Here is a 26,246-nt window from a genome sequence, read left to right as displayed (position 1 = left end):
GTAAAAATAAAGAGCACAGAAGATGTGATGCGCTGAGACAAGTTGGAGCTACTGGTTACTGGCTCTTCGGTCTTTGGTGAAGTTACCTTTAAAAGTGCCAAGTCATTTTTTATTTTTCTTAATTTACCTAATAGAGAGAGAGAGAGAGCTAGTAGCCAATCATTTTGCTTCTATTCACATCTCAGCTTATATTTGAAGATAAAATCCTTACTTTTAGCTTTTGCCATTTAGTTGCAATAGCAACGTTTGTTTTCTCGGTTTGCCAGATCTCAGGCATCTTTCTCATCCTAAAGCACTATCATTAGTATAAAGGAAGGACAAAACATTCGGTGACTCCCCTCCCCCGCCCCCCACCCTCAACCCCAATGCTACCTACACTAAGTCTAGAACATCAAGTTAGTTTTTTTTTTTTTCCTGAAAAAGGCAAAAAAGACTTTACATTGCATCATACAGCAGATATCCTAAATCAGTCAAACTATCAGAGGAAACTGTTGGCATACGGCCTTACAAACAATTTACCCTATTAAAAGTTCCCCAGTCAGAAAATGTGTTTCACACAAAACTTCTTCCCTTCTTGCATTTCACTACCTTACACATTATGTGAAAAATCATTAAAAACACCTACTACATATTTAAAAAAGCCAAAATTTCAGCAACTTTTATTGACTACCTGTTAAAAGCCCTATGCTGCTGTTTTACAAGGCATAATAGACCAGCTCATTTGGTCAAAGCATTCTACATCATTAGTTTGAACTAACTTTACTGAAACAGCTACAGCATCAAAAGATTTAAGGCAAATTGGAATTCATAGAAAAGGATAAGACACTTCACACTACGTTGAAAGAAAAAACAGAAAGCTAAGAAAAGACACACTGACAGCAACACGGGATTACAGCAACACTCGCACTGCAAGCACAAAACACCATTGGTGAAGTCGGACTATTTAAACTTCAGAAAGCCCATTTCATACAGCGTTAAAAAAAACACAAATTAAAACATAAAATGACCAAAACCACAAAAATCCGGTCATGCACTTGGATAAGTCTTCATGGTCTTTGTGCATACCCAGAAAATTGAAGTTGTTTTTTTTTCCCATTTTTTTTTCTTTTTCTTGTTTTTTTTTTTTTTTTTTTTTTTTTTTTGTTTTTTTTTTTTTTTTGCTTTTTTTTTGTTTTGTTTTTTACTAAAATAAACCTGTTCAGGGGAACAGCTACTAGATGAATTTAAGGGTTTTATGCACCTTATAGAACTTATAGCAAAAATAGTTTTAGTTGATTTCATTATAAATAACGTTTTCAAGAACCTGTGCAAAACTGTCAATAATTTCCTAAAGCACAATTGATCAGAAAAATCCATGATTGTTCAGCCTTCACACCCTTCTTCATGTAAGAACGCCCTTCTGTATATCTGGAAGAAAAAAACAAAAGATTTGGTAGAACATACCACAGGACTACTGAATGCTCATCACTGGGGGGGGGTTAGTGGGTGGTGAAATCACTTATACAGATAACCGTCAATTCCAGAACCAACTTCTACTTGAGTTCACCTTTCAAACCTAACTCAAACCAAAATCACTGTCACTGAGTTGATTCTGATTCATAGCAACCCTATCTAGAGTGTGCAAGATGAGACAACGTCATCTTTTCCCTGCAGAACAGCTGGTGGGTTAGAACAGTCACCTTGTGGTTAGCAGGCCAGCCCCTGCAAAATACAAAGGGGTTTCAAAAGACTCCTTGAAAAACAGAATAAAAAGATAATGGAATTTTTACAATAACTTTTTGAAGTCCTCATGTATTTTCTTCTGTAAAGGAATCTAAGCCAAATTCATGTGGGTCCCTGTAATGTAATAGGGATCTGAAATCAACATACATTTTGTCACTAAGGCAATCCAGAAACCAAGGTGTTCTAAGTCCTTTAACTTTTGTACTGCATTGTAAAGTAAAAGGTTTTGGTTAAAGTGAGAGCTGGGAATATGATTTCTCTCTTAATCTAAAGGTACAGACATTAATCAAAACACAAGATCAAGATATTGACAATCTTGTGATGTTAGATTAAGTAACATCTTATTCCATATTTCCTTCAGTTTGTGAGTGTTAAAGCAATATAATGCAGGACGTTATGTCTTACAGAACAATTTTGATACCTGGTGTTCTCTGATGCATTACAGATTTTTGGGGATGAGGGTAAATATACATTTGACTTCAATAAAAGGCTGTGATTAAAGCAGGGTGACTACCAATTTAGAAAAGAACTTTAAGTTACTATATGAAGCACCTTTTAAATAAAAGAATCATAAACCCCATAGTTTTGGAAACCTTTCCCACATACCTCACAGTTACTTATTGGGTTGAAAGGTATATGGAGAATGGTCATTAGACGTCTCTACAGCCACCTGCTGCTGACCACTTGCCTCCTACAACAAAGCAGGAGATGAGACATGTTAGCAATGATTTCTAAACTCTACTCCCTAGGCCTGACTGAGCCCACCAGCACACATCTTAAAAACAAGTAATCTTCCAAGTGAATTTCTTAATGTCATGTTCAGCTTTCAAGGTTAATAATTTCCCTAACAATTTGAAATGTCTGATACCTATCCTAAGTTTTAGGACCGGCTTACTTATATTAAACTAAAATTATCAAACAAATCTGTCATCCTAAACCCTAAGTGTCAGGTATTGATTTGTAAGTTGGTAGTTTTTACCTTTTAGAATCTGAAATGTGATGTGCACACATTATATATAATTCTCCACTCCTTCCCACAATGCGCGTCTGGGGCAGCACCTCATAATCAAATACATTAATAGTTCTCTACTAAAAATCATGACTAATCACAGAAAGTGTGAGAAGGATTTTGTTTTGTGTTAGTTCAGGTTGGGTTTAGCCCCAGGTCAAGTTTTTTAGTTGTTTTGCTTTTGTTTCTGCTAATGGAGAGACAAAGAGAATTTTAATTTTCATATTTTTTAAGTAAAAATTTTTAGAACTGCAGATAAGGGACTGTGGATTCAAATATTTGTGGTTGTCAGTAATTGCACACATTTAAACCAATCAGAGGCAAAAATAAATTAGCATGCCACAGTATTCTATTGCCCTTCCTGGATTTGGAATCTGAGATTTGTCTAGTGGTTCGGATCAACTGAATGGGTAAATTTCCTCAGAATTTTCTGAATACTTTACAGGAAAAATTCTATGCTTTTTATCTAGCAGTTCAAAATATCATACTCATTCTCCATAACAAGAATTAGAAATTACTTTGGTACACTAGCCACCTCTATAAAGGCAAGTATGATTTATTCTTTATCCCTGTAAACAGTTTTTTCTTTTTAGTATCATAATTACAACTGATTTCTGTTTCTAATTATTACTGACACAATCTTTAATATTAGGATAGTACACATTAGATTTATCTAGTTTGACTTAAGTATCATTTTGCAGGAGACAAGACAGTGCCTTAAAGAGGAATGAAATGTGTTCCAAGTTTGGAAAATATTTCTGGGAGTCTTGAGAATGGGGTGTGGCACAGAAGTTGCTCCACTAATATGGAATCAGAGAATTATATTTCATAGTTAAAAATAACTAGGCGAAGAATATTCCCTCTAAACTGAGGGAAATGTTTGACTTTTGATAGATTTCTAAAAAATTTGTTAGTGTACCCACATTTAAAACTATTCATTGCCAGAATGGCCATTAGGTGGTCTGTACCAACCTCAACAGGAACTGCTGCTGTCTGCATATGTGCATACTGTGGCAAGTAAGCTCCTTGCATAGCTGATGTTGCAGGCATGTACTGAAAAAAAAAAATGAGGTCAGGATGGGCAAACAACAAGCCTTGCAAATTCTAGGGAAGAATGTGAGATGGGGTGCAAAGCATTTGGAAGTCTCAGAGAAGAAATTTAAACAAGCTGCCTCTAAGCTCAATTAGTGTACATAAAAGTCTTATGAAAGCAAAGTGAATTAATGCATTTTAAGTTTTTAATTAAACTAAAATCCCCACGTTTTAAAAAATTTCCTAACCAAGAAGCACATAGGTAAAGATCCTTACAGTTTCTCATTTTTGATAAGTCACTACCACTAATGTGTTATTTTAGAAGATCTTTCCTCAAAGGGCCTCATTATTTTCCAAGAGTCCCCTGAACCCACATCTGGCTATGGTATGCTTTTGTAGATGGAGACTCAAGGGATAAAGGACTTAATCAGACCACTGCAGACTAGGACAGGGAGCTCTGCTTTTCTGAGCGGACAGTAATGCTTTCCCAGAGTCAGTCTGCTCTAGTCAATCTTGATGGATGTGTGTGGACTTGGCTTAGCCTTTAAAAGAAGCTGCGGCTGGTTTTGACAATAACAGGACAGAACCCACTACTCTTTGCTCTTTAAATCATCATAGACATGGGATGAATTAAAAGCCTTCAGTAATCTTACCTTTTAAACATTAAGCATTATCAACCCTGGAAGATGGTCTGGTGGTAACTCAACTTCACTACCCAACCAAATCCATTGGACTTTGGGAAACTCCATAAAAGAAGAAATGAGGAAATGAGGAAAAGTTCCCTGTCTTACCACCATGTATCACCTTCATCTTTTGGTTGATGTGACAAGTTCTGCCACAGTGACAAGAGTGGCACTGCTTATACGGATTAAACATGGTCAAGTGTTTTGGTAAAGGAAAGATACCCAGAGAACAGACTTTCAGTTCATCAATCAATCAAGAAACATCCGAATTATTTCCTATGTGGAAGGCAATGTGGTAGTCAGAGAGGGGATCAGACATAACCTTTGCCACCACAGAGCCTGTAATTTGACAAGAGAAGGTACAGGTGCAGTCTTTACTTTGTTTGCCAAGACACAAGATGTTAATTTGCCACCTACTGTTCCGGTGCTGCCTAATGACAGATGACTCATCTGCTGGGCCAAAGGGCTGATCACAGATGCAGGTTGCAGTGACATGGTGTGCTCCATTGAGGGAGTTAACACGGCACTCTGAGGAGTCAGAGACAAGAGCAATGTAAAACCAAGCGAGGAAGGGGCCTATGGCTTTGTAATTACCTTTTGCAAAGGAAATGCCTTAGCTTGTTTAGGAATGTGAAACAAAAATAACCACCCCCATACTCTCAAGAGGAACCTTAACAGTTTCCTAAAACCACACTCTATGTGGTTTTACCTGAGACTTTTGTAAGAGCATTAGAGAAATATGTATCTTAACACTCAATTCACAGAAATCCCTGCATTAAACATCTTTTTCCATTACCTTCACTTTACAGGCTAGTCCAGCAGGAGGAGCTACAATGAGAAACTCAACTATTTTTGGTTAACTTTTTGGCTAACTCCAAAATATATTTGCATAATATATTTGGGTTACATGGGTCACAAAATGTGTTCTTAAAGAAATATCGGGGCCCTACTGCTTGGATTGACCCTTTGCTTATCTTTCCACATAACTTCAGTGTATATCAAAAGTTGCATATGCTGGGGGCTTTTGCTTTTTAACTTAACATTCGATTATAAATATTTATCTAGCTTACTTAATAGCTTTATATAATTATCATTTTTAAAGGCTATATAATTAGTCCATGGACTAATTAAACTACATTTTTAATAACTTGTTCTCTATTTCTGCACTTTGGAATTGCATTTAATTTTCCTATATATTATTCTATGGATTTTACCATTCCCTTTTTGCAATCACCTATCAATGCAATAGGAGTCCTGGTGTGGCGCTGTGGGTTAATATGCCAGACTGAAAAGCCAATTGAACTGCAAGGTCGGCAGTTCAAGCTCACCAGTCGCTCCTCGGAAACCCTCCACAGGGTCGCTATGGGTCAGAACCGACTTGATAGCACGTAACAACAACAACATCAATGCAATGAGAATGCAACTAGACTGCCAAGGCCTACAAATACAAACAATGATATTTGGCATTGTACCTGATTTTATTTATATACAAAGTTAAAGTTGAGGACAGATTACATGTGTAAGCCCTTTAGGTCTGGTTGCAAGCAGTTTAACTTGGGTGGGGAAAGGAAAATGAATCTTCAGATAGAAACCTTCTGCATACACATTTAATGGCTTCTTAAAAACATCAACCTGATGTTTGAATGGTTATATATTCCTGAATGTGTGCTTCGGTGTACTTCCAAAAAAAAAAAAAAAAAAAACACACGCACACACACACAAAAAAAACCCCAGAGGGAATGGAAGCAAATGCTGTTAAATGCATGGAGGGGATTATAATCATTGCAATGAAACAAAATACAATAGGATGAAATGTAAAGATGATGTTATCCCATGTAAACTATCACTCAATTTACTATAAAATTTTTATTTTATTGACACAATAAATATTTTTTAAAAATTGAATAGGAAGCAAGTATAAATTGCTCCAATTTGATGAACTTGACCTATACTTATGGATGTAGTAGCTCAAAATACCAACCAAGAGGGGAGGAGTCTTCATATCAAGGATAAAACCTATTCTTTCTGTACACAGGGTTGATAGGGACAGGCAACTTAGATATTAGCTACCTAAAATAGGGTAGGAGGGGAGAAAAGGTGCACTAAAAAGGCACAAAGTGGCTGGCTTACAAGTTTTCAAGAGGAAGTTGTTTCAGATCATGCAGGGGAAGGCAGAATCCCCAATGAATAGTTTTCCTCTTGTCTAAATGGGTCAGGTGAAAGATGGGGTTCATTGATTCATTTGTGAGTAGCTGTTATCATATCTAATTGCAATGGTTACAACTGAAAAGGTAGAGATTGTGTAACAAAAAGGGGGGAGTAGTTAATATTGCATTCCAGAAACAGAGGACCCTAGGAAGATCATGAGCAGAATATGGGACCCTAACCAGAGAAGCAGCTATACCAGACATGGGGTTAGAGGTGATAGCATGGAGAGACTGAGCAGCTGAGGACTCCAGACTCATGTAAAGAGAAAGGCTGTGTGCTGGTGGACAGGAGACTGGCTTCTAGAGTATGCCCTGTGGTTGTTTACATAATTATATATCCCTGTGTAGTTTTTTAAAATACATGCACTAGAGGAGAGACACATGTTGACATTGGTGACAGGCAGGCAATATGCAACTGCAGGGAGTCGGGCAGAGGAGGGATGGGAATGGTGGGAGGCACAGGGAGGAGTGCAGTGCTTGGAGTGAGCAGAGGTAAATTCTGTTATCTGTTGGTCCCTGGAGGGGGCTGTAACCATATAATGAAGCAAAATATGTGATCTGTTGACTGTGAGGCTGATGATCTGTTCTATAAACCTTCACTCAAATCACAGTAATATATACATACATCATATCATCAGAGTTCTCTGCTACTGTGTTACCACCTAAACATGTGTTCTCTGCTTCTTTTTTTTTTTGTTATCTTCTTCTTAAAAGGTCATCTCAGCAACCTCCCGTCCAGAACTTGCTGTCCCTGGATTGCTGTTTTGTACATACTGTTTGTTTTAACACTGCACAGTGTTCCTTTTACGTGGTGTCCAGAGAGAAATTCCTGTAGCAACTTAAGGTCATGAATAGTGTGCTTTTCCTAAAGCAACTGATCTGTTTTTGTCTTAATTGGTTCCCACTTTGGTTTTGATTACTAGAAAGCTTAGGGCCATATGGATGGCCCTTTCATGGAAAGCACTGGATCACTGTGTTGGGCATTATTATTAATCTTGTTCATGATGATGCCGTCTACCTTTATTTTTGTTGTTAAGCGCCATCGAGTCAGTTCCGACCCACAGCGACCCTGAACAGGGTTTCCGTGGCTGTATATCTTTACGGGAGTAGAAAGCATCATCTTTCTCCTTTGGGGCAGCTGGTAGTTTTGAACTGCTGACCTTGTGGTTCACAGCCCGATTCGTAACCACTACACTACCAGAGCTCCTTTTACCTTTATTTTTAAACCTGTTTTAACTCAACAAACTGAATTTTATCCATCTTTGAAGCATATTAAATAAGATGGTATATCTCAATTATGTAATAAAAATATACTATATATATGTGTAAATATATGTATATATATATACACCCACATTGTTAATAATTAACCATTCAATGAAATGATCGCCTATAGAATTGGTGTGGGTAAGAACATGGTGCCTTACCTCCAATATGATTTAGTCTAAGTTTTTAGAGCTTGTAAATTTAACTTAATGGCTACCATTTGGTTTTAAGACAAAATAGAAGGTGTACGGTGAATTAATGCATTCTCATATTCCAGACTTACAATATCCGAAATCCTATACCATCTGTGGAAAATGGTTTTAACCTAAAGAATATGTATCCATAACTACTTACTTATGAACCACAAAGCCATTAAGATGAGAAACTTACAGGGTGCTGTAGGATATATGGTTGAGGTTGCATCCAAGAAGGACTTTGCACCTGGAAAAGGATTTCGAAAGAAACATTGATTTCCATTGGAACCTATTTCTCTAGAACTCTTTTCTATCATGTTAAAAATCTACAGAAGGAAAATAAGGAAACAACACTATCAAAGATTAAAAGATTAAGGCAGTTAGCATTCTTGGCGAACTGGTCACTCTGAATGGGATGAAATGATTATTTAGAACCAATTTCCATTTGCCCACTCAAGAAGTATTTACTGAGTATCAGGCACCAAGGTAAAAAAGGTGAATTAGACATGGGGCCCACACTCAAGAAATTTACAAGTTAAGCAAGGGAACTAAACACACAAACTGCTCAAATAAAACAGTGGAAAGTGTTACAATCAAGGTAAAAATTAGGTGCTTTAGAAATACAGATGAATGAAGATTAATTCTAGCACATTTATTAGAAACTAACCCATATAGTATGTGCTTATTTAATAAGAATAACCAAATCCAATCATTCTTGTCTGAAATCTTGTCTAACGGTCAACATTTTCTAGTTAGTGTGGAAAATGAAATTGGAATTTGAATTTAGGATATTAAATTTTAGTAACTAGGTCTTGATATCTACAGTCAAAGGGCATCCACAGAGCAGACCTCTGTACTGAGAAATACAGACGTGAGAGCCAGGTTCTGTGGCAGAAAAAAAAGCATGGTTAGTCTGCCACTCATGAGAAAAACATTATTAGTCTATTTCTCAGTGCCCAGAGCTTTTCAGAGCTTATAAATCTCAAAATTAAATTTTGTTGTCTAATTCTTAACAACAGAACCCTCCTGTATCGTATCCCCTACTGTTAAATTCAGAGGTGCTATAGAGAGGATATGGGGAAGAGTCATGGGGGAAGAATGTATTGTGATTTACCTTGATAGCAGAGCCCCGATACTTGTTTTCTCTGGTTTCCTTTGCCACCTAAGGCAGACCAAAGTTAAGTGCTTCTGCCTTGTTAACATTTCAGTTATCTGGTCTGCAGCCTTCCCCCATTGGGATACTGGTGGTTTCCTGCAGATGCTAATTTCTCAAATCCAATTACATAGGCATATGGTGGTTTGGTGGAGAGAGGCTCACTCCAGCATGAGCACAGGATAAACCAGGGGGAGGAGTCGAGCAGCTCCCTACAGAACCCAACTTGGGCCAGATGCCCCCATTTTCTGTATGCTTCAGGGATCTCAATACTCTTAATAGCTGGTAGCATTATGGGGTTAGGGAGCTATGACATCTAATCCAATTTTCTTACTTAGGTAGCAAATCAACAGCTATCAATTTCTTTTAGTCACTTTCCCCTAATTATAAAATGGGAATAATAATCTTTATTCCATGAACTCTTTTTCATTGGTACTGAACCTCTTTTGGATCATGAATCCCTCTGAAAACCTGATGAAAGACAGAAAACTTTACCTAACTAATTGAATACACACAAACAACATTTTGCACATACAATTTAAGGGGATCACAGACTATTTAAAGCTCATCCACTGACCCTATGGGTCCTCCAAACTTCATGGCAAAGCATCAAAATTTTAGAAGCTATGACACTGCCAGGCAAATTGAATGCATTTCTACATGTTATTTTCTGGAAGCACAGAATGCTCATGAGAGAAAAATCAAGCCTATTAAATACTATGGTGTTTCCACTTAACCATATCAAGTCTACCAGCAATACTAGTTTCCTAATTTTTCATTCTATGAAATGATTTTGTGCCCTAAATGCAAACACTGCTTTCACAGCAAAGAAAGGAAAACAAAGTTGTTGGGGAGACGCTTTAATGTCTATGTACAGCAGTACACATTCAACTGAATAGGCACAATCTTCATTTGCTTAAGAATACACTATTGTTGCTCTAAGTGTTGTCCAGTTAGTTCCTACTCACAGAGACCCTGTACAGGGTTTCCTAGGAATGACTGGTGGGTTTGAACAGCCAACCTTGCAATTAGCAGCCCAGTGCTTATCCTGGACTCCAAGAATAAATTTGTTGGTCACTCAATTTTAGTGATATACAGAAATGAGAGAGGTTTCCATGTTCAGATAGTTAAGAAAGAAGGCTACTTTTATTAGGGAAAAACACTGGAGCAAATCTCACTGAGTCTTATATAGGGGAAAGAAAAGGTAGAAATCTTAGGTCCAAACAATTAACAAGGCACTGAATGAATCAATGCTATGGCTAGCAGATTAAAGCATCGGCATAAGCAATATAATCTGAGAAGAAAAAAGAAAGAAAACGAGTGACATCTCAGGGAAAAGAAAAGGGCCTCAAAGCTGAGGCAGGCTGTGAATCCCACTTTAAAACTGCAATTAGAATTCCTAGATTATTCCCCATATTCAGAGAGCAGAGCACTAGTTGTTTAATTATCTCATGACTGTAAATCACTTCATTTAATGCATCTTTGTTAATTAATGGTACTTTCTCCATTTTGAGCACAATCAGCTATAAGACATTGCTTATGTTGACCAATCCATTGTAAAAAAGACAATAAATGTGCTCTTATTAACCAGCTACTCCTGAATATTCAGGATGTTGGCAATCAGAGCTAACGTTTGCTGAGTGCTAACAATATGCCAAGTACTCCGCCGAGCTCTTACACAACAATCTCATTTAATTTTTGCAACAAGTCTATATGACATAGGAACTATTATTATCCCCATTTTACAGATGAGGAAATGGAATCCTTCAGAAGTTAAATAACACAGCTATTAGATTAGATATTGCAGTTTCCTAAGCCCAGAAATCAGGGCCACAACATCTAACTCTATCATTTTTAATACAAGAATACATAAAAAGTTGAGTTTAGTCACACGTGATCTCATCAGGCAACAAAAGGTAACTCTACTTCTAAGTGTTTGTGACTGAACCCCATTATAATGCTCATGCCTGAGCCAAGGCAATCAGCCTGCACGAGGTTCTGTTGTACAGGAGGAGAAACACATGCACACCCCTTCATGGAAAAGAAGAGCTAATATTACAATAAAGCCAAATAAGCATTATAACAAAGTGCTTACTGAGGTTTTGTTTTCAAGTTGGGAATATCATTTAAGATAAAGCCTTCTGACAAAATAACCTAAAGAAGGAGCTGCCCATTTGGCTTCAAATTTCACAGCATTGCTCATTTAACATTACCTAACAGAGATGCACATCATTATTTATTATTCGTACATTTCCCTGCTGCTTTGTCAGGTTCTGCTGACAAATGAAAAAAGGCAAGAGTGCACAAGTTTTATTTTATCTAATGTTAATTCGGTTAAAGGTTTTAGCTACTAGGTCATATGGTGTGCAAGAGCAGGGCCCACCGTAAATGAAATATTTGGGCTCATCTTAATTCTAAAGTGCTAAGATTTCAAGGACTAACAACCATTATCTTATACACAGAAGTCAATCACTGTGTCAAATAAAGCAGCGGCTTCTTCTAAATGGGATAACTAAGCTGCATGACATTTTGCTTACATTAACTATAAATGTACAGAATTTAAAGACATATAAAAACATTGCACTGATGTGCGGTTAGCAAGATGTCATACTGTTGATGAGTCCTAAAAGTACAAACCTGGTAAGCAGATACAGGAGACGCAATATAGGGTGTAATAGAAGTTTGAGTGATCATTCGGTTTGTAGCAATACTGTATGGTGACGGATAAAATCTAGAACAAACACAAAAGTCTTGATTAAGTAATCCTTTAAACAGAATAATCCACAGAACAAATGTTTGATATTTCCCACCTTCAGAGTTTCCCCTCAAACCATTATTTAGTTATCTTAATTACATACCCGTTCTGTATAGCAGCTGTAGTTGGGTCATAAGTAAGTGTCATTCCAGCCTATAGGTAAGGGAAAGAAATATAAAACTCTATTTAGAAAGGCACAATTTAAAAATTCCATTTCTTAGAATCATGGCAACACAAAACAGAGATAGTTAAGTTGCATTTTTTATAAACTTGGGAATTTCTGCTAGCCAAATATAATACGCTCAGAATTAAGTTCCAGAATTGCACTGTCCCATGTTAGCCAACACCCACATATAGCTATTAAACTTAAATACAGAATTCAGTCCCTCTAGCATAGTATTTGAAGGAGCTCTGGTAGCGTAGTGGTTACGAATCGGGCTGTGAACCCAAGGTTAGCAGTTAGAAACTACCAGCTGCTCCGTGGGAGAAAGATGAGGCGTTCTGCTCCTGTAAAGATTTACAGCCTCGGAAACCCTGTTCAGGGTCGCTATGGGTCGGAACCGACTCGACAGCAGCATACTATTTGGAGTCCTGGTGTGGCACTGTAGGATAAGCACTGGGCTGTAAGGTCAGTCTGAGCTGCAAGGTTAGTGGTTCAAAGCCACCAGTCGCTCCTTGGAAACCCTGGAAGGGTTACGCTAAGTCAGAACTGACTCCAAGGCATTTAACAACGACACACTATTTACATTTGAAGTGCTCAAATAGCCACATTTGGTTAGTGGCTACTATTGAATAGTACAGATGATAGACGATCTTTATTGAGTAGTTTTTTCCTAAAAATTCTTGAACAAGTAAACTCCTTTCCTTATAAAAAATATTAAATAACATTTAATTGGCAATATACGGAATTGGATATCAAAACAATTTTACTAAGGAATTAATATTTTTACCTAAGGAGCTCTGGTAGCGTAGTGGTTACGAATAAGGCTGCGAACCTTAAGGTCAGCAGGTTCGAAACTACCAGCTGCTCTGCGGGAGAAAGATGAGGCTTTCTACTCCCGTAAAGATTTACACCCTCGGAAACCCTGTACAGGGTCGCTATGGGTCGGAACCAACTCGACGGCACTTAACAACAACAACAACAAAGAAAACTATTCAAAAGTTAATAATCAAGAAAAAGACTCAATAACAAATACACTTTAATATTCTTTTAATAATATTATTTAGGACAATTTTTGAATAATTGCAAAATTGAAGCCCTCTGATAAATCACAATTTTACTGAAAAAACAAAACCCTGACTGCTCGAATGTATTTCTTGTAGCGATGTGGAGTCCTGGTGTGGCACTGTAAGATCTAGTGGACTGTGAGCCCCAGGGTCAGCAGATCAAACCCACCAGCTGCTCCTCAGAAAGCTTATAGAGTGCTGCTACGAGTCGGAACTGACTCTAAGGCACTTAACAACAACAATTTAAAAAGAATTTTGACTGTATGTACTTAACAAGTCAACATAATCATTTCCATACCTACTTGGCTAACTGACTGGAGCAGATTCATTTTTGTGTCCATTCCAAAGAAACGAGATCCAACAGAATGTGGAAATGACTGAATAACATCATTAATATAACATGAAAGGAAACTTTTGCAGAAGATAATTTTAAAATGGTTTCAGCAGTGTATCAATAGACAACTACCAGAAATTTTTGCTGGCTTCAGAAAAGGACTTGGAATGGGGATATTGTCAACATCAGATGGATCTTGGCTGAAGACAGAGAACACCAAAAAGATGTTTACCTATGTTTCAGTAAGTATGAAAAAGCATTCGACTGTGTGGATCATAACAAATTATTAATAACACTGTGCAGAATGGGTATTCCAGAACACTTAATTGTGCTCATGAGGAACCTGAACATAGACAAAGAAGCAGTGATTCAAAAAGAACAAGGGGATACTGAAATGATTACAATTCAGGAAACGTGTGTGTCAGGGTTGTGTCCTTTCACCATATTTATTCAATCTGTAAACTGAGCAAATATCCGAGAAATTAGTCTATATGAAGAACATGGCATCAGGGTTGGAGTAAGACTAATGAACAACCTGTATATGCAGATGACACAACCTTGTTTGCTCAAAGTGAAGACTTGAAGCACTTAAAGATGAAGATCAAAAACCATATAGTCTTCAGTGTGGATTACATTTCAACATAAAGAAAACACATATTCTCACAACTGGACTAATAAACACATCACAATAAATAAAGAAATGATTGAAATTGTCAAGTATTCAATTGTACTTGGATTTACAATCAACGCTCATGGAAGCAGAGTCAAGAAATCAAACAATATATTGTACTGGGCACATCTGCTGCAGTGACGTCTTTTAAAGTACTAAAAAGCAAAGATGTCACTTTAAACCAACACGATGACACCCAAGAATAACAATACCATTTATCTGCCTGTAGAATTATCACTATCTTAACAACATATACACTGGAAATAGTTTTAATTTGATACCATTTGGCTAGCAAAGTACCAGCAAGAAGGCGTAACCTGGGCACCTATTCTAGAATTGTGACAGATAAGTTAAGATGCCTTTTCGTAACTATTCATGTAATCTTTCATGATTATACATGCACACTAAAGTTGCAAGAAAGGACTTACAAGTCTCACCTCTCCTTCTCTATGCCATGGTCTTCCATTAGGGATGTATTTGTTCGGATTCTGCCTCTTCTTCTGTCCCCCATCCGCAAACTTACACAATAAAGGTTCTGTAGGAGCTAAATAGAAAAAGGAAAAGAATATGAAATCAGAATTATGGGTGTGTGCAGATGACAAGATGAATGTAATTGAAATGCTCTTTGAATGCGTACAGTGCTAGCGTTATGAGGCAAATGACAGCACTTTTAAGTGAAAGTTTCCTTAAACCAATATAGAATTATCTGCTGGTACGGTACAGAGTAATATACTAAGTCATGATTTCTAAATCAAAGTGTAATAAAAACATTTAAAGTGCTGCTTTGAGGAAGCAAAGGAATTTCTGATTTACCTTTACACTTCTTTAAGTATATGACTCTTCAATTTTAGGCTTTTTCCAGTTCGACCTCTACAAATGTAAATAGGATTGAGCCACCCCTCGCAAACTTAAAACCAATTATAATAAAGATTATAATTCTTCAGTGAGGTCTTTACTTTCCCCTAGTAGAAAAAGGTTCCCTGTATACTGCTCACACAACTTTGACTTTTAACCACTGCATTTATAACAACTTGAGTGTGGTTATTTTTAGTTCACCATTGTATCCTCTGTACCTAATGTGTCTGGTACTTAGAAGTCTTGGTTGAATCAATGAATGAAGATAAGTACATCTATCTATGTTATTTATTTTTGGATACAGCTTTGAAGACAACTGTTGTATCAAGCTGAAAATACCTGCACACTCTGATTTTTTTTTCTGTGGATTGAAACATCTAACTTGGTGCGGCTTTACTATATATCCACTCTACAAAATGATTCAGAGAAGAACCCAAGAAATTAAAACAGAAAAGCCAAAGATGTAGAGATGATCTTTGTTGTTGTTGGGTGCCGTGGAGTCGGTTCCAACTCATAGTGACCCTGCATAGGGTTTCCAAGGCTGTAAATCTTTATGGGAGCAGAAAGCTTCAACTTTCTCCCATGGAATGGCTGGTGGTTTCGAACTGCTGATCTTGAGGTTAGCAGCCCAACTCATAACCACTATGCTACCTGAGCTCCTTAGAGAAGATCTTTATACAAGGATATGTTTTCATTAGATTTATATATATAAAAAAGGGGGGTTGTTATACTATAGACCACCCAGGACTTCCTTCTGCATTGCTTTTCCATAATGTAAACAGTAGTGTGTTCCTGAACATCGTGCATTTTTCTGTATGTTTCTAGCTAAAGCAATAAAGGCAATCACACCTTCCTGTCTGGTTCCCACATTCTGTCCTTTGTCTACTGTATAACTGTGATTACTACTTTCACATTCTGTGTTAAAGTTAAATAACCATGAAAAGAAAAATATTACTTGTAGAAAATTTACTCCTTTCTCCTTTACCTCTTATTATCCTAATTCATCTCTTATTTTATATCACTATTACCCACCCACTAATGACAGGGTGGAAGCAGTAGTGCCTCTCAACACTTCTCTGCCAAAAAACAAAACAAAACACAATCCAACTGTAATTCCTTCTCGGTGAGCTGTCTAGTCTGTTGTTTGGCACTCCTTTCTTCTCTCCGGGTGTGAACCACTGCAAAGGGATGGGCTGGCATGCAAACTCATTTCTGAATGGCTACTGAGCTTTGGGTATCAGCAGGTCAGAGCAAAACGTTTAGGAGTTTGGTGTGAACAGGGAACCTTGGTCATGTTATGTACAAATGGAGCCTTTGTTCGCCTTGGTGGTGGCTGTGTGTCACTGAGTAAGTTCCGACTCACAGCAACCCTACATAGGGTTTCCAAGGCTGTAAATCTTTATGGGAACAGAAAGCCTAATCTTGCTCCCGAGGAGTGACTGGTAGATTTTAACTACTGAGGGCTCCCAACCCACTCTGCTACCAGGGTTCCTAACAGTTTGCCTTAGACTGACACTTCTATTTGGATGCTACCTCCCAGGCTTTCCTAAACAAGGAACTTCCACTTAAAGCCAACTGGGTGTGGTAGAAGTATATGCTCTGTATCCTTTTAAGAAAGGGATGGTTGTTGTTGTTGTTGTTGTTAAATGCTGTTGAGTCAAGATGTTGTTGTTAAGTGCCTCTGAATCAGTTCCAACTCATAGTGACCCTGGATGGGGTTTCGGAGAAGCAGCCGGTGGATATGAACTGCTAACTTTAGAGTCAGCAGTCCAGAGCTTATCCTACCGAGGCATACCAGGACTCCTGAATCAAGATAGTGACTTGTTGTTATGTGCCGTGGAGTCAGTTATCAACTCATAGTGACCCTGTACAGGGTTTCCGAGGCTGTAAATCTTTATGGGAGCCTGTGGAACAGCTGGTAGTTTTGAACTGCTGATCTTAAGGTTTACAGGCCCGATTTGTAACCACTATGCTACCAGAGCTCGTTGTAGAGATTTCCAATTTCATTGACAATCATAGATGTTAAGAACAAGATGTCAAGACAGATTTCTAATCACTAGCGATGTTTTTAACTCTATAACTGATCTATTTAGAAAGTCTGATGTCATTGAGGTAATTCTGATTCACAGCAACCCCTTTCAGTGAAGTCCCACCAAGTGCTAACTAAAACCTGTTAATAGTTTATTACTCATTCAGAGCAGATCGCTTCTCCCGAGAGTTTTTCAATTGCTAATCTTTCACAAGTAAATTGCCAGGAGTTTTTGCTGGGTGTCTCTGGGTGGACTCAAATCTCTAGTCTTTCAGTTAGCAGCCAAGAGCATCCATTGTTGGTATCACTCAGTGGGGTCTGGCCATTTAAAGGCAAAAGGAAACTAGGGTGTAGAGAATATAGCATAGAAATAGAAAGAGGGGATAAATGGCACATCCTCAAGTAGGGACTTACTTTATACCTACAAGTCACTGCTCCCAAGTTACTAGTCATCTTCATAGGCAACCAAAGAAAAAAAAATCCTGGTCTGCATGTAAACACAAAAGGTCCTGGTAGTGTAGTGGGTTAGAAGTTGGGTTGATAACCACAAGATCAGCAATTCAAATCTACCAGCTGCTCTGTGGAAGAAAGATGACCCATAGCGAACCTGTATAGGGTTTCCAAGGAGCAGCTGTGAACCATCAACCTTACAGTTCAAATGACTTTGCAGTCTGACGCATTAGCCCACAGCGCCACACCAGGCCTCCTGCTGGGGCTATAGTGGCAGATAAAATAGAAACCTTGTTTTCATGGGCTTGAAGTCTAACGGGGAGGGGAGAGTACCACTTAAGCATTTGGATTTTAAGAGATGTTTTGTTTTCAATAAAAATTCCACCCAGAAGCAAAATACTTCTGATGCAGGAACAGCTGATTTCTTTTACAACTGTTACTCCATGCACTTGGGTGACCTTATGAATAAAGTTTTTATCCCTATATGTTCTAGATATTTCATTATTACAAGATTGAAACATGTGCCCCAGGAAAGCAAGATACCTAAAGATTTCTTTAAGAAATTCCCAAGTATTATAAAAGGTAAAAGGGCCTGATTTATTGTACTAAAACAGCTTTGTGACCTCAACCATGAGATTTAGTATGGGTGAGGCGAGTTCAGTTAGATGAGTGGATAAAAAAGCAAACAAACACTCATATCGATGCATTTGTAAGTGTGTGTGAACCTGCTACACAATAAGCTCTCCCGTGGAGTATACCAAACCAGTGGGTTGTCCCAAGGTTGCTTTTTGGAGCCTAATACAAAGGTTTCAGGTTGAAGATTTGAGAGACATTATACGATGATGATGTCAGCTTGTTCTACAGAATGGACCCCTGTGGGTCTTCTCCTTGATTGTTCTTTAGAAGAGAGATAATGAAGATGACTGATGCACAGAAAATGAAGTGTAATGAATACTAATTAGGTAACTATGAGCAATAGATAAGTCTGGACACATTAACTTCAAACATTAGTATGTAGTCTATTCATGAAGTCCTGGTGTGGCACTGCAGGATAATGCACTGAACCGCAAGATCAGTTTGAAATGCAAGGTTGGTGATTCAAACCCACCGCTGCTCCTCTGAAACCCTATACAGGGTCTCGCTGAGCTGGAACTCACTCAACTGCACTTAACAAGTTTATTCATATCTCCTAATATTCGACTTTCCTAGATTAAAACACTTCACCTTATAGTTCAAAACAACTTAAAAAAGTTCTTATATGATTTGTGCCTTATGTTATATTCCTGTATTAAATCTGTATAAATTAAAATTGTTGTTGTTGTTGTTGTTAAGTGCCGTCGAGTCGGTTCCGACCCATAGCGACCCTGTACAGGGTTTCCGAGGGTGTAAATCCTTACGGGAGTAGAAAGCCTCATCTTTCTCCCGCGGAGCGGCTGGTAGTTTCGAACCGCTGACCTTAAGGTTCGCAGCCCGATTCGTATCCCTAATTAATTGATCTTTGCTAAATACGCAAAGTGTTCATGAACTTTCAGGTTTGTAAAGGGTGTATCTGACACATCTTAGGAGATATCACTGCTCAGATTCCTTATTACCCAAAGCAGAAAAGTTATTTTGTTAATCAGAACCAACAGCGAACGCGCCTCCAAAAGCCTGACAACTATAGTGAACCCTAGAGTGTTTGCTAAAAGCCCTAGACAGCATTGCAAAGGCAAACACTGATCTAAATGGCACTGCATAGAGTCACGTGGTGTGGTGCTGTAGGATAAGCACTGGACTGCTAACTACAAGGTTAGTGGTTCAAACACACCAGCTGCTTCTCAGAAACCCTATGCAGTATCACTATGATTAGGAATCAACTCAATAGCACTTAACAACAAATAAGAGAAATAACAGGAACCCTCAGGTGGCACAAACAACTAAGCATTTGGCTGTCACATGAAAGGTTGGTGGTTCGAACCTACCCCGAAATATCTTAGAAGACAGGTCTACTGATCTGCTTCTTAAAGTTCTGAAAACTCTATGGAGCAATTCCACTATGTACACATATACTCACTATGAGTCAGAATTGCCCAGATGGCAACCAACAACAACAGCCATCATTACTGGGTTTGCCAGTTTGTTCCCAGCGGGGCTTTAGAGTGGGGTAATCTTTTTTACAAATGCCTAATTTTCTGATGCTAACAATCTCTCTTAAGACTATCAGCCAGATGGGGTGATGCCCATGAAAACAAACTGCACATCTCCACCAAGTATTTTCCTTATCTACCTTCTGAACCATAAGCTCAACAGCAATCCAAAGTCCAAATGCCTTTATTTGCTATTCATCCTAAAAAAGCCACCTTAGGAATGACTGTGGCTCAAGGTCCTCCTCACTCATTTAATCAAGTGGCTCAGAGGACTCAAGTCTCTAGTTTCTAACAGCCAGGATCTTCTCCTGCTGTGTTAAGAAGGTGCCCCCATGCTTTCCCTGTCAGACACTGACAGTAAAAACAGCTGGTGAGATGGCTACTTCCAAATTCCCATTTTTCTAGTTGTGCAGTATTTTATCCTCATCCACAATATGCAAAACATAAATGACCCTAGAAGCTTTTCTACCAGTTGTGGGAATCTGGTCCACTCAGTAACTGTAATTAGCTTTCTTTTCTCAGAACGTCGGCTACTTTTAATATGTATCAACTAACAGCATGGTCTATTTTCTAAACTAAAGAACTTTGTTTGTTGTTGTTATGTGCCATCAAGTCAGTTCCGACTCATAGTGACCCTGTGTAGGGTTCCCAAGAAGCAGCTCCTGAGTTAGAAAGCTGGCCTCGTGGTTCAAGGTGACCTTGTGGTCCAGTACTTTATCCTACAACACCACACTAGGACTCCAAAGACCTTTGTAAGGCACTTCTTTTAAGAATCTAGGACCCAGGAAATCAAGTACTTAAAAAAAAAATTTTTTTTTTGGCCTAGCTTCACTTCCTGTTTTAATCTTTTTTCCAACCAAATTCTGCTGTCCTATTCAATCACCAGAAGAGTTGTGGGATGACATCAAGATCATGAAGAAAGCAAAAACTCATTAAGAAGATAAGAAAGAAGGAAAAGGTCAAAATGGATGTCAGAAGAGACACTGAAATTTGCTCTCCAGCATAGAGATGCTAAAGCAAATGGAAGAAATGAGAAGGTACAGGAGCTGAACAGAAAATTTCAAAGATCATCTCGAGAAGATAAAGCCACAAACATTACAACCAAATGTGCAAAGATCTAGATCAGAAAACCAAAAAGGAAGAACATGCTCAGCATTTCTGAAGCTGGGGAACTGAAGAAAAAATTCAAGCCTTGACTTTCGTTATTGAAAGATGCTCTGGGCAAATTATTGAATGATGCAGAAAGCATCAAGAGAAGATGGAAGGAATACACAGAGTCACTGTACCAAAAGGAAATGGTTAATGTTCAACCATTTCAAGAGGTAGCATATGATCAAGAACCAATGATACTGAAGGAGGAAGTCCAAAGTGCATTGAAGGAATTGATGGAATAAAAATTGAAATCTTTCAAGAAAATGAGGCGGCACAGAAGGCACTCACTTACTCATCTATGCCAAGAAATTTGGAAGACAAGTATCTGGCCAACTGATTGGAAGAGATCCATATTTGTGACCATTCCAAAGAGAGGTGACCCAACAGAATGCGGAAATCATCAATCTCTTTGATATCCCATGCGAGCAAAATTTTACTAAAGGTAATACAGAAACGGCTGCAAGTATACATTGACAGAGAACTTCCAGAGGTTCAAGCCAGATTCAAAAGAGGCCGTGGAAAGAGGGATATCATTGCTGATGTCTGACGGATCTTGGCTGAAAGCACAGATTATCTGAAAGATGTTTACCTGTGCTTTATTGACTACGCAAAGGCTTTTGATTGTGTGGATCATGACAAGCTATGGACAACATTGCCAAGTATGAGTATTCCAGAATACTTCATTGTGTTGATGAGGAATCTGTACATGGACCAAGAGGCAGTTGTTCAAACAGAACATGGGAACACTGAATGGTTTAAAATTAAGAAAGGTGTGCGACAAGGTTATATTCTTTCACTGTACTTATTCAACCTGTATGCTGAGCAAATAATACGAGAAGCTGGGTTCTATGAAGAAAAACATGGCATCAGGATTGGAGGAAGAAGACTCATTAACAACCTGTGATATGCAGATGATAAACCTTGCTTGCTGAAAGTGAAGAGGACTTAAAACATTTACTGAGGAAGATCAAAAGGCACAGCCTTTGGTATGGATTGCATCTCAATGTCAAGAAAACAAAAATCCTTACCACTGGACCAATAAACAACATTTTCATCAATGGAGAAAAGATTGAAGTTGTCTAGGACTTCATTCTTCTTGGATCAACTATCAACACTCGTGGAAGCAGCCGTCAAGAAATCCAACGATGTATTGCATTAGGCAAATCTGCTGCACAAGACCTTTTTAAAGTGTTGAAGAGCAAAGATGTCAGCTAAAAGACTAAGGTGCGCCTGACCGAAGCCATGGTATTTTCAATAACCTCATATGCATGTAAAAGCTGGACATTGAATAAGGAAGACCGTGGAAGAATTGATGCTTTTGAGTTACGGTGTTGGAGGAGAATATTGAAAGTGCCATGGGTTGCCAAAACAACCAATAGATCCGTTTTGGAAGAAGTGCAGCCAGAGTGCTCCTTGGAGGCTTGGATGGCCACACTTCGTCTCTCATACTTCAGACATTTGTCAGGAAGGACCAGTCTCTCTGGAGAAGGACATCATGTTTGGTAAGGTGGAGGATCAGAGAAAAAAAGGAAGACCTCCAACACGATGGACTGTACAAGTGGCAGCATCAATGGACTCAAGCGTGGCAACAGTAGTGAGGTTGGCCCAGGACTGGGCAGTGTTTTGTTCTGCTGTGTAAAAGGTCGTTACGAGTCGGTACCGACTCGATGGCACCTAACAACAACAATTCAATCCCCATCGACCTGTAACTTCTGCACTCGTTCCCTTTCTTCCCACACCTGCTTTGTTACATTTCTACCTCTCCTCCTGACCTTACCCTTACGTAATGTTACCATCTCCCACTCTGCTTGAAGAAAGAGTAATGAGGCTCGCAATATATTCAAGTGTTTTAGCATCACTTCTAATGGGTTTGGTTTTTATTCTTACTGGAATTCTACTTCACCTTACTTTACACCTCACCAACGACGGGCTATAGTTTGGTGAAATAATGATTTAAAAATATTGAATAGGAAGGAAACACAGACCCAACAGTTTTCTGCCACTCCACCATCATGTGAGTATTTTAACCCTGTATAATTCTTTTTTAAGTCGACACACATACAGACACTTTATATTTGCAATGATAGGTAGTTTTGGCTCCTTTTCTTCTACCATTCACACTGACATGTTGGTAAAGAACATTTTTTTTTTTTTTTTGCCCCTTAGTGATTACATAATGCTCGGAGCCCTGGTGTGTCAATGTAAGATAAGCACTGGAATGCTAATCGCAAGGTGGCAGTTCAAACCCACCAGCTGCTTTCAGAAATCCTATACAGGATCACTGTGAATGGGAACCAACTTGATGGCCCACAACAACATAATGTTATAGTTGAAAAAGAATATGGAATATTTTTTTATGTAGCTCCCACCGTGTGAACATCTGTGTATGTGCCTATTTCTTGTTGCTGTGGCAACCACCATATTGATAGTCATACAGTATAGTGCTTAGAACAATGGCGTTTGAAATTTGGCTGTGCCAATTTATTAGCTACTGACTCTGGGTAAATTATTCAACATTTCTGGTTTCATTATTTATGAAATGGTAATAAAAACAGCATCTACTTCAAAGGACTGTTGCAATGCACACATAAGTACTTTTTGTTACTGTTGTTAGGTGTCATCGACTCATAGCGACCCTGTATAGGGTTTCTGAGACGATAAATCTCTACAGGAGATCTTTCTCCCACGGAGCTGCTGGTTGATTTGAATTGCCCTTCTTTTGGCTAGCAGTCCAGTGCTTCTGCTATTGTAGCACCAGCACTCCATTAAAGTACTTAGTTTAATAAACACTAACCCATGGAGTTGATTCCAACTCACAGACCTTACAGGACAGACTAGACCTGCCCCATAGGGTTTCCATAGCTGTAATATAATCTTCATGGAAACAGCCTGTCACATCTTTCTACCAAAAAGTTGGCTTGTGGTTCAAACCATTAGCCCTTCAATTAGCAGCAGAGTGCTTAACGACTGCACCCTCAAGACTCCTTCAATGAACACTAGCTGTTGTTACTACACAACAAATAAGGAAGACCAGACCAGAACAGATGCATCTGAATTACGATCTTGATGAAGAATACTGAATACATCACGGACCATCCGAAAAACAAACAAATCTGTCTTAGAAGAAGTACACTCAAAATGCTTCTTGGAAGCGAGGGTGGTGAGCCTTGATCTCATGTGCTTTGGGCATGTTGTCAGAAGGGACCACTCCCTGGAGAAGGGGCTTCACACTTGCTGGTGAACAAGAGAAAGACCCTCAATGATATGCAGTGGCTTGTGGCTGCAACAATGCACTCAAACATAACAACTGTTAAGGATGGTGCAGGACTTGGCAGTGTTTCGTTCACTCTGAGTCAAAACCAATTTGATGGCACCTAACAATATTGTTATTAACACTAGCACAAAAAGAGGAGCTCAAAAATGTGAATTTCATCTCCTCTTCTCACTTTTCAATTATTTCCTCAAGGTAATTTCTCAAGGAGGAGCATCTATTTCAGAAATGATCAACTACATTTTTCAGGAGCTGTCCTATTTTCCCCAGGAGTTGATTCTGAGAGATTTAATGAGCTGGCCTGGGTTGCTGCCTGGGGTTCTCACAGACGATATTCTAGCTGTAGATGAGGATTTGTAGATTACTGACAAATGCCTTTTAGAAAAGTGTTCACAGCAACATCTACATCTTCCACCCAAGGTCACTGCATTTTAAATAAAATCTTACTTCACTATTTACTGCTCCTCACTAGCAGACTGTGGTAGTGAATGTGTAAACCCTTATTTCATTGTGAATGATGGTGGTAACCACTGCCTGAAGGTAGCTCCCTCCCTCACAGCACTCAAAGCATTTGAGGCTAAAACCTTGCAGATTTAGCTGTGGATCTGTGTTCCTTTTAGCCTCCTTGGTGGAGCATCACTTTGAGTTTTGGGTGTACAGGATTGTTCCAGTACACTGGCTTTCATAGCAATGAGTCCTCATAAGAGTGCAGTCCCTGGAGGTACAACTAAACAAGACGTGCATTTAACTGTTCTATTATACCTCCCAGGTAAGGAAGACATGAGTAGATTACAATCCCAAAGGCGTGAGCATGTTGTCCTAACATACCAGGAGGCCTTCAAGTTTTTTTTCTTTTTTTTTTTTTTTTTGTCTTAGAGCTGCCAATATCATCAGTTTTTAACAGAGTAATGATGCTTAAGATCAACATTAAAGGGAACAAAATGGGCAATAAAAATCTTTGAAAAATTTCCAGGCTTTTTACTAGAGTCATAATTTTTCCTTTAAACATTACATTTTTCTGCCTCCTGGCATAGGACAATATCCTATAATATCACCAATACGCACAGTTATTAAACGTGGGTAAGAGTGGTTTGCAAGTTTTCCTGGGCACACACTCAATCCAAGAGAGGTCAGAGAACACAGACTGCCGAATTACAACAAGCTAAGGTCTATGGATGGGGCCTGCCAGCAGTCCCATATGTACTACAGTAAAGCTCAATGAAACACACCATACTACGGTCAAGGTGGCAGAATGACACTAGAATGACGACAGGGATCTAAAAGGCACTCCTAACACACAGGGGCTTATTCTGACTTCACTCATGCCTTGGGGAGGTCCACAAAGAGATGCATGGTCATGGGTTTTCCTGCGGCACTGAAGGTAATGTTGGCCCCTTTGTGCATCTGGGGAGGGGGCTTCCAACAGAAGGAAAATGACCAGTGCAGGACAAGCAGGGTACCAGGGCTGTTTACAGTTTTAGGAAAGTTCAGCTGACACGCTATGTTCATTTGTTCCTCAGTGACTGCACTGTGAGAGGACTCAAAGAACATTTTTAGACAAACCTCTGAATCACAACCATGTGTTACCATGCTTTTGCTTTGAACAGGTCTCCTAATTTGGACATCAGCTCTACAGAACTGAAAACTTCCCATTCCTTGATTTTAGCATTCACATTGTACGAACAGTCACCAAACTACCTCCCCACAATGGAGTTTTTACAAAGGGAATATAAAAATAGTTAATAAGAACCACTTTATGACATTCACCTAGACTACTTCACCAACAAATCCCTGAAACCTTCAAGATAAGCTTGATTTATGGCAAACAAGCCTGCATGCAAAACCATGGCAGATGCAAATAACAATAGAGGGGGGAAAATTAGGTTGGGTGGGGAAGGGTAGACAAACAGATCTGAGAAAGTTTTTTTCCCTTAAAAAACTATAATGTACATTTAAACAAGAATTTGTTATTTTTTAAAAAATGGCAATATACATGGAAAGTTCATGACTTAAAAAAGGCAATTTCAAGAAACAGATCACACTAAGAATTGCTATGTGGTGCATGAGTTGTTTAGAGAACTTTATACACATGTTCTACTTTATGCACTAAG

The 26,246-nt window shown here is 38.6% G+C and overlaps 1 protein-coding gene across 3 annotated transcripts in view; it reads right to left on the bottom strand.

Moving 5' to 3' along the window:
* Positions 1 to 1,132: 1,132 nt before the first annotated feature.
* Positions 1,133 to 26,246, bottom strand: part of RBMS1 (RNA binding motif, single stranded interacting protein 1) — a 267,850-nt gene continuing 242,736 nt past the window's right edge. The window contains exons 7-15 of one of the 3 annotated variants that reach the window (XM_006872021.1): positions 14,690 to 14,796; positions 12,125 to 12,174; positions 11,904 to 11,997; positions 9,228 to 9,275; positions 8,310 to 8,360; positions 4,864 to 4,974; positions 3,704 to 3,784; positions 2,329 to 2,413; positions 1,133 to 1,407 (exon numbers count right to left, since the gene is read on the bottom strand). In XM_006872021.1, the coding sequence (XP_006872083.1) occupies positions 2,336 to 2,413; positions 3,704 to 3,784; positions 4,864 to 4,974; positions 8,310 to 8,360; positions 9,228 to 9,275; positions 11,904 to 11,997; positions 12,125 to 12,174; positions 14,690 to 14,796 (620 nt within the window). In that variant the 3' untranslated portion in view covers positions 1,133 to 1,407; positions 2,329 to 2,335. Of the gene's footprint in view, positions 1,408 to 2,328; positions 2,414 to 3,703; positions 3,785 to 4,863; positions 4,975 to 8,309; positions 8,361 to 9,227; positions 9,276 to 11,903; positions 11,998 to 12,124; positions 12,175 to 14,680; positions 14,797 to 26,246 lie in introns of those variants that run through there. The other 2 variants (XM_006872022.1, XM_006872023.1) reach the window with 2 other exon arrangements.

The sequence above is a fragment of the Chrysochloris asiatica genome, unplaced genomic scaffold, assembly GCF_000296735.1.
Source record: "Chrysochloris asiatica unplaced genomic scaffold, ChrAsi1.0 scaffold00181, whole genome shotgun sequence".
NCBI lineage: Eukaryota > Metazoa > Chordata > Mammalia > Afrosoricida > Chrysochloridae > Chrysochloris > Chrysochloris asiatica.
This window is presented reverse-complemented; position numbering and strand designations above follow the sequence as displayed.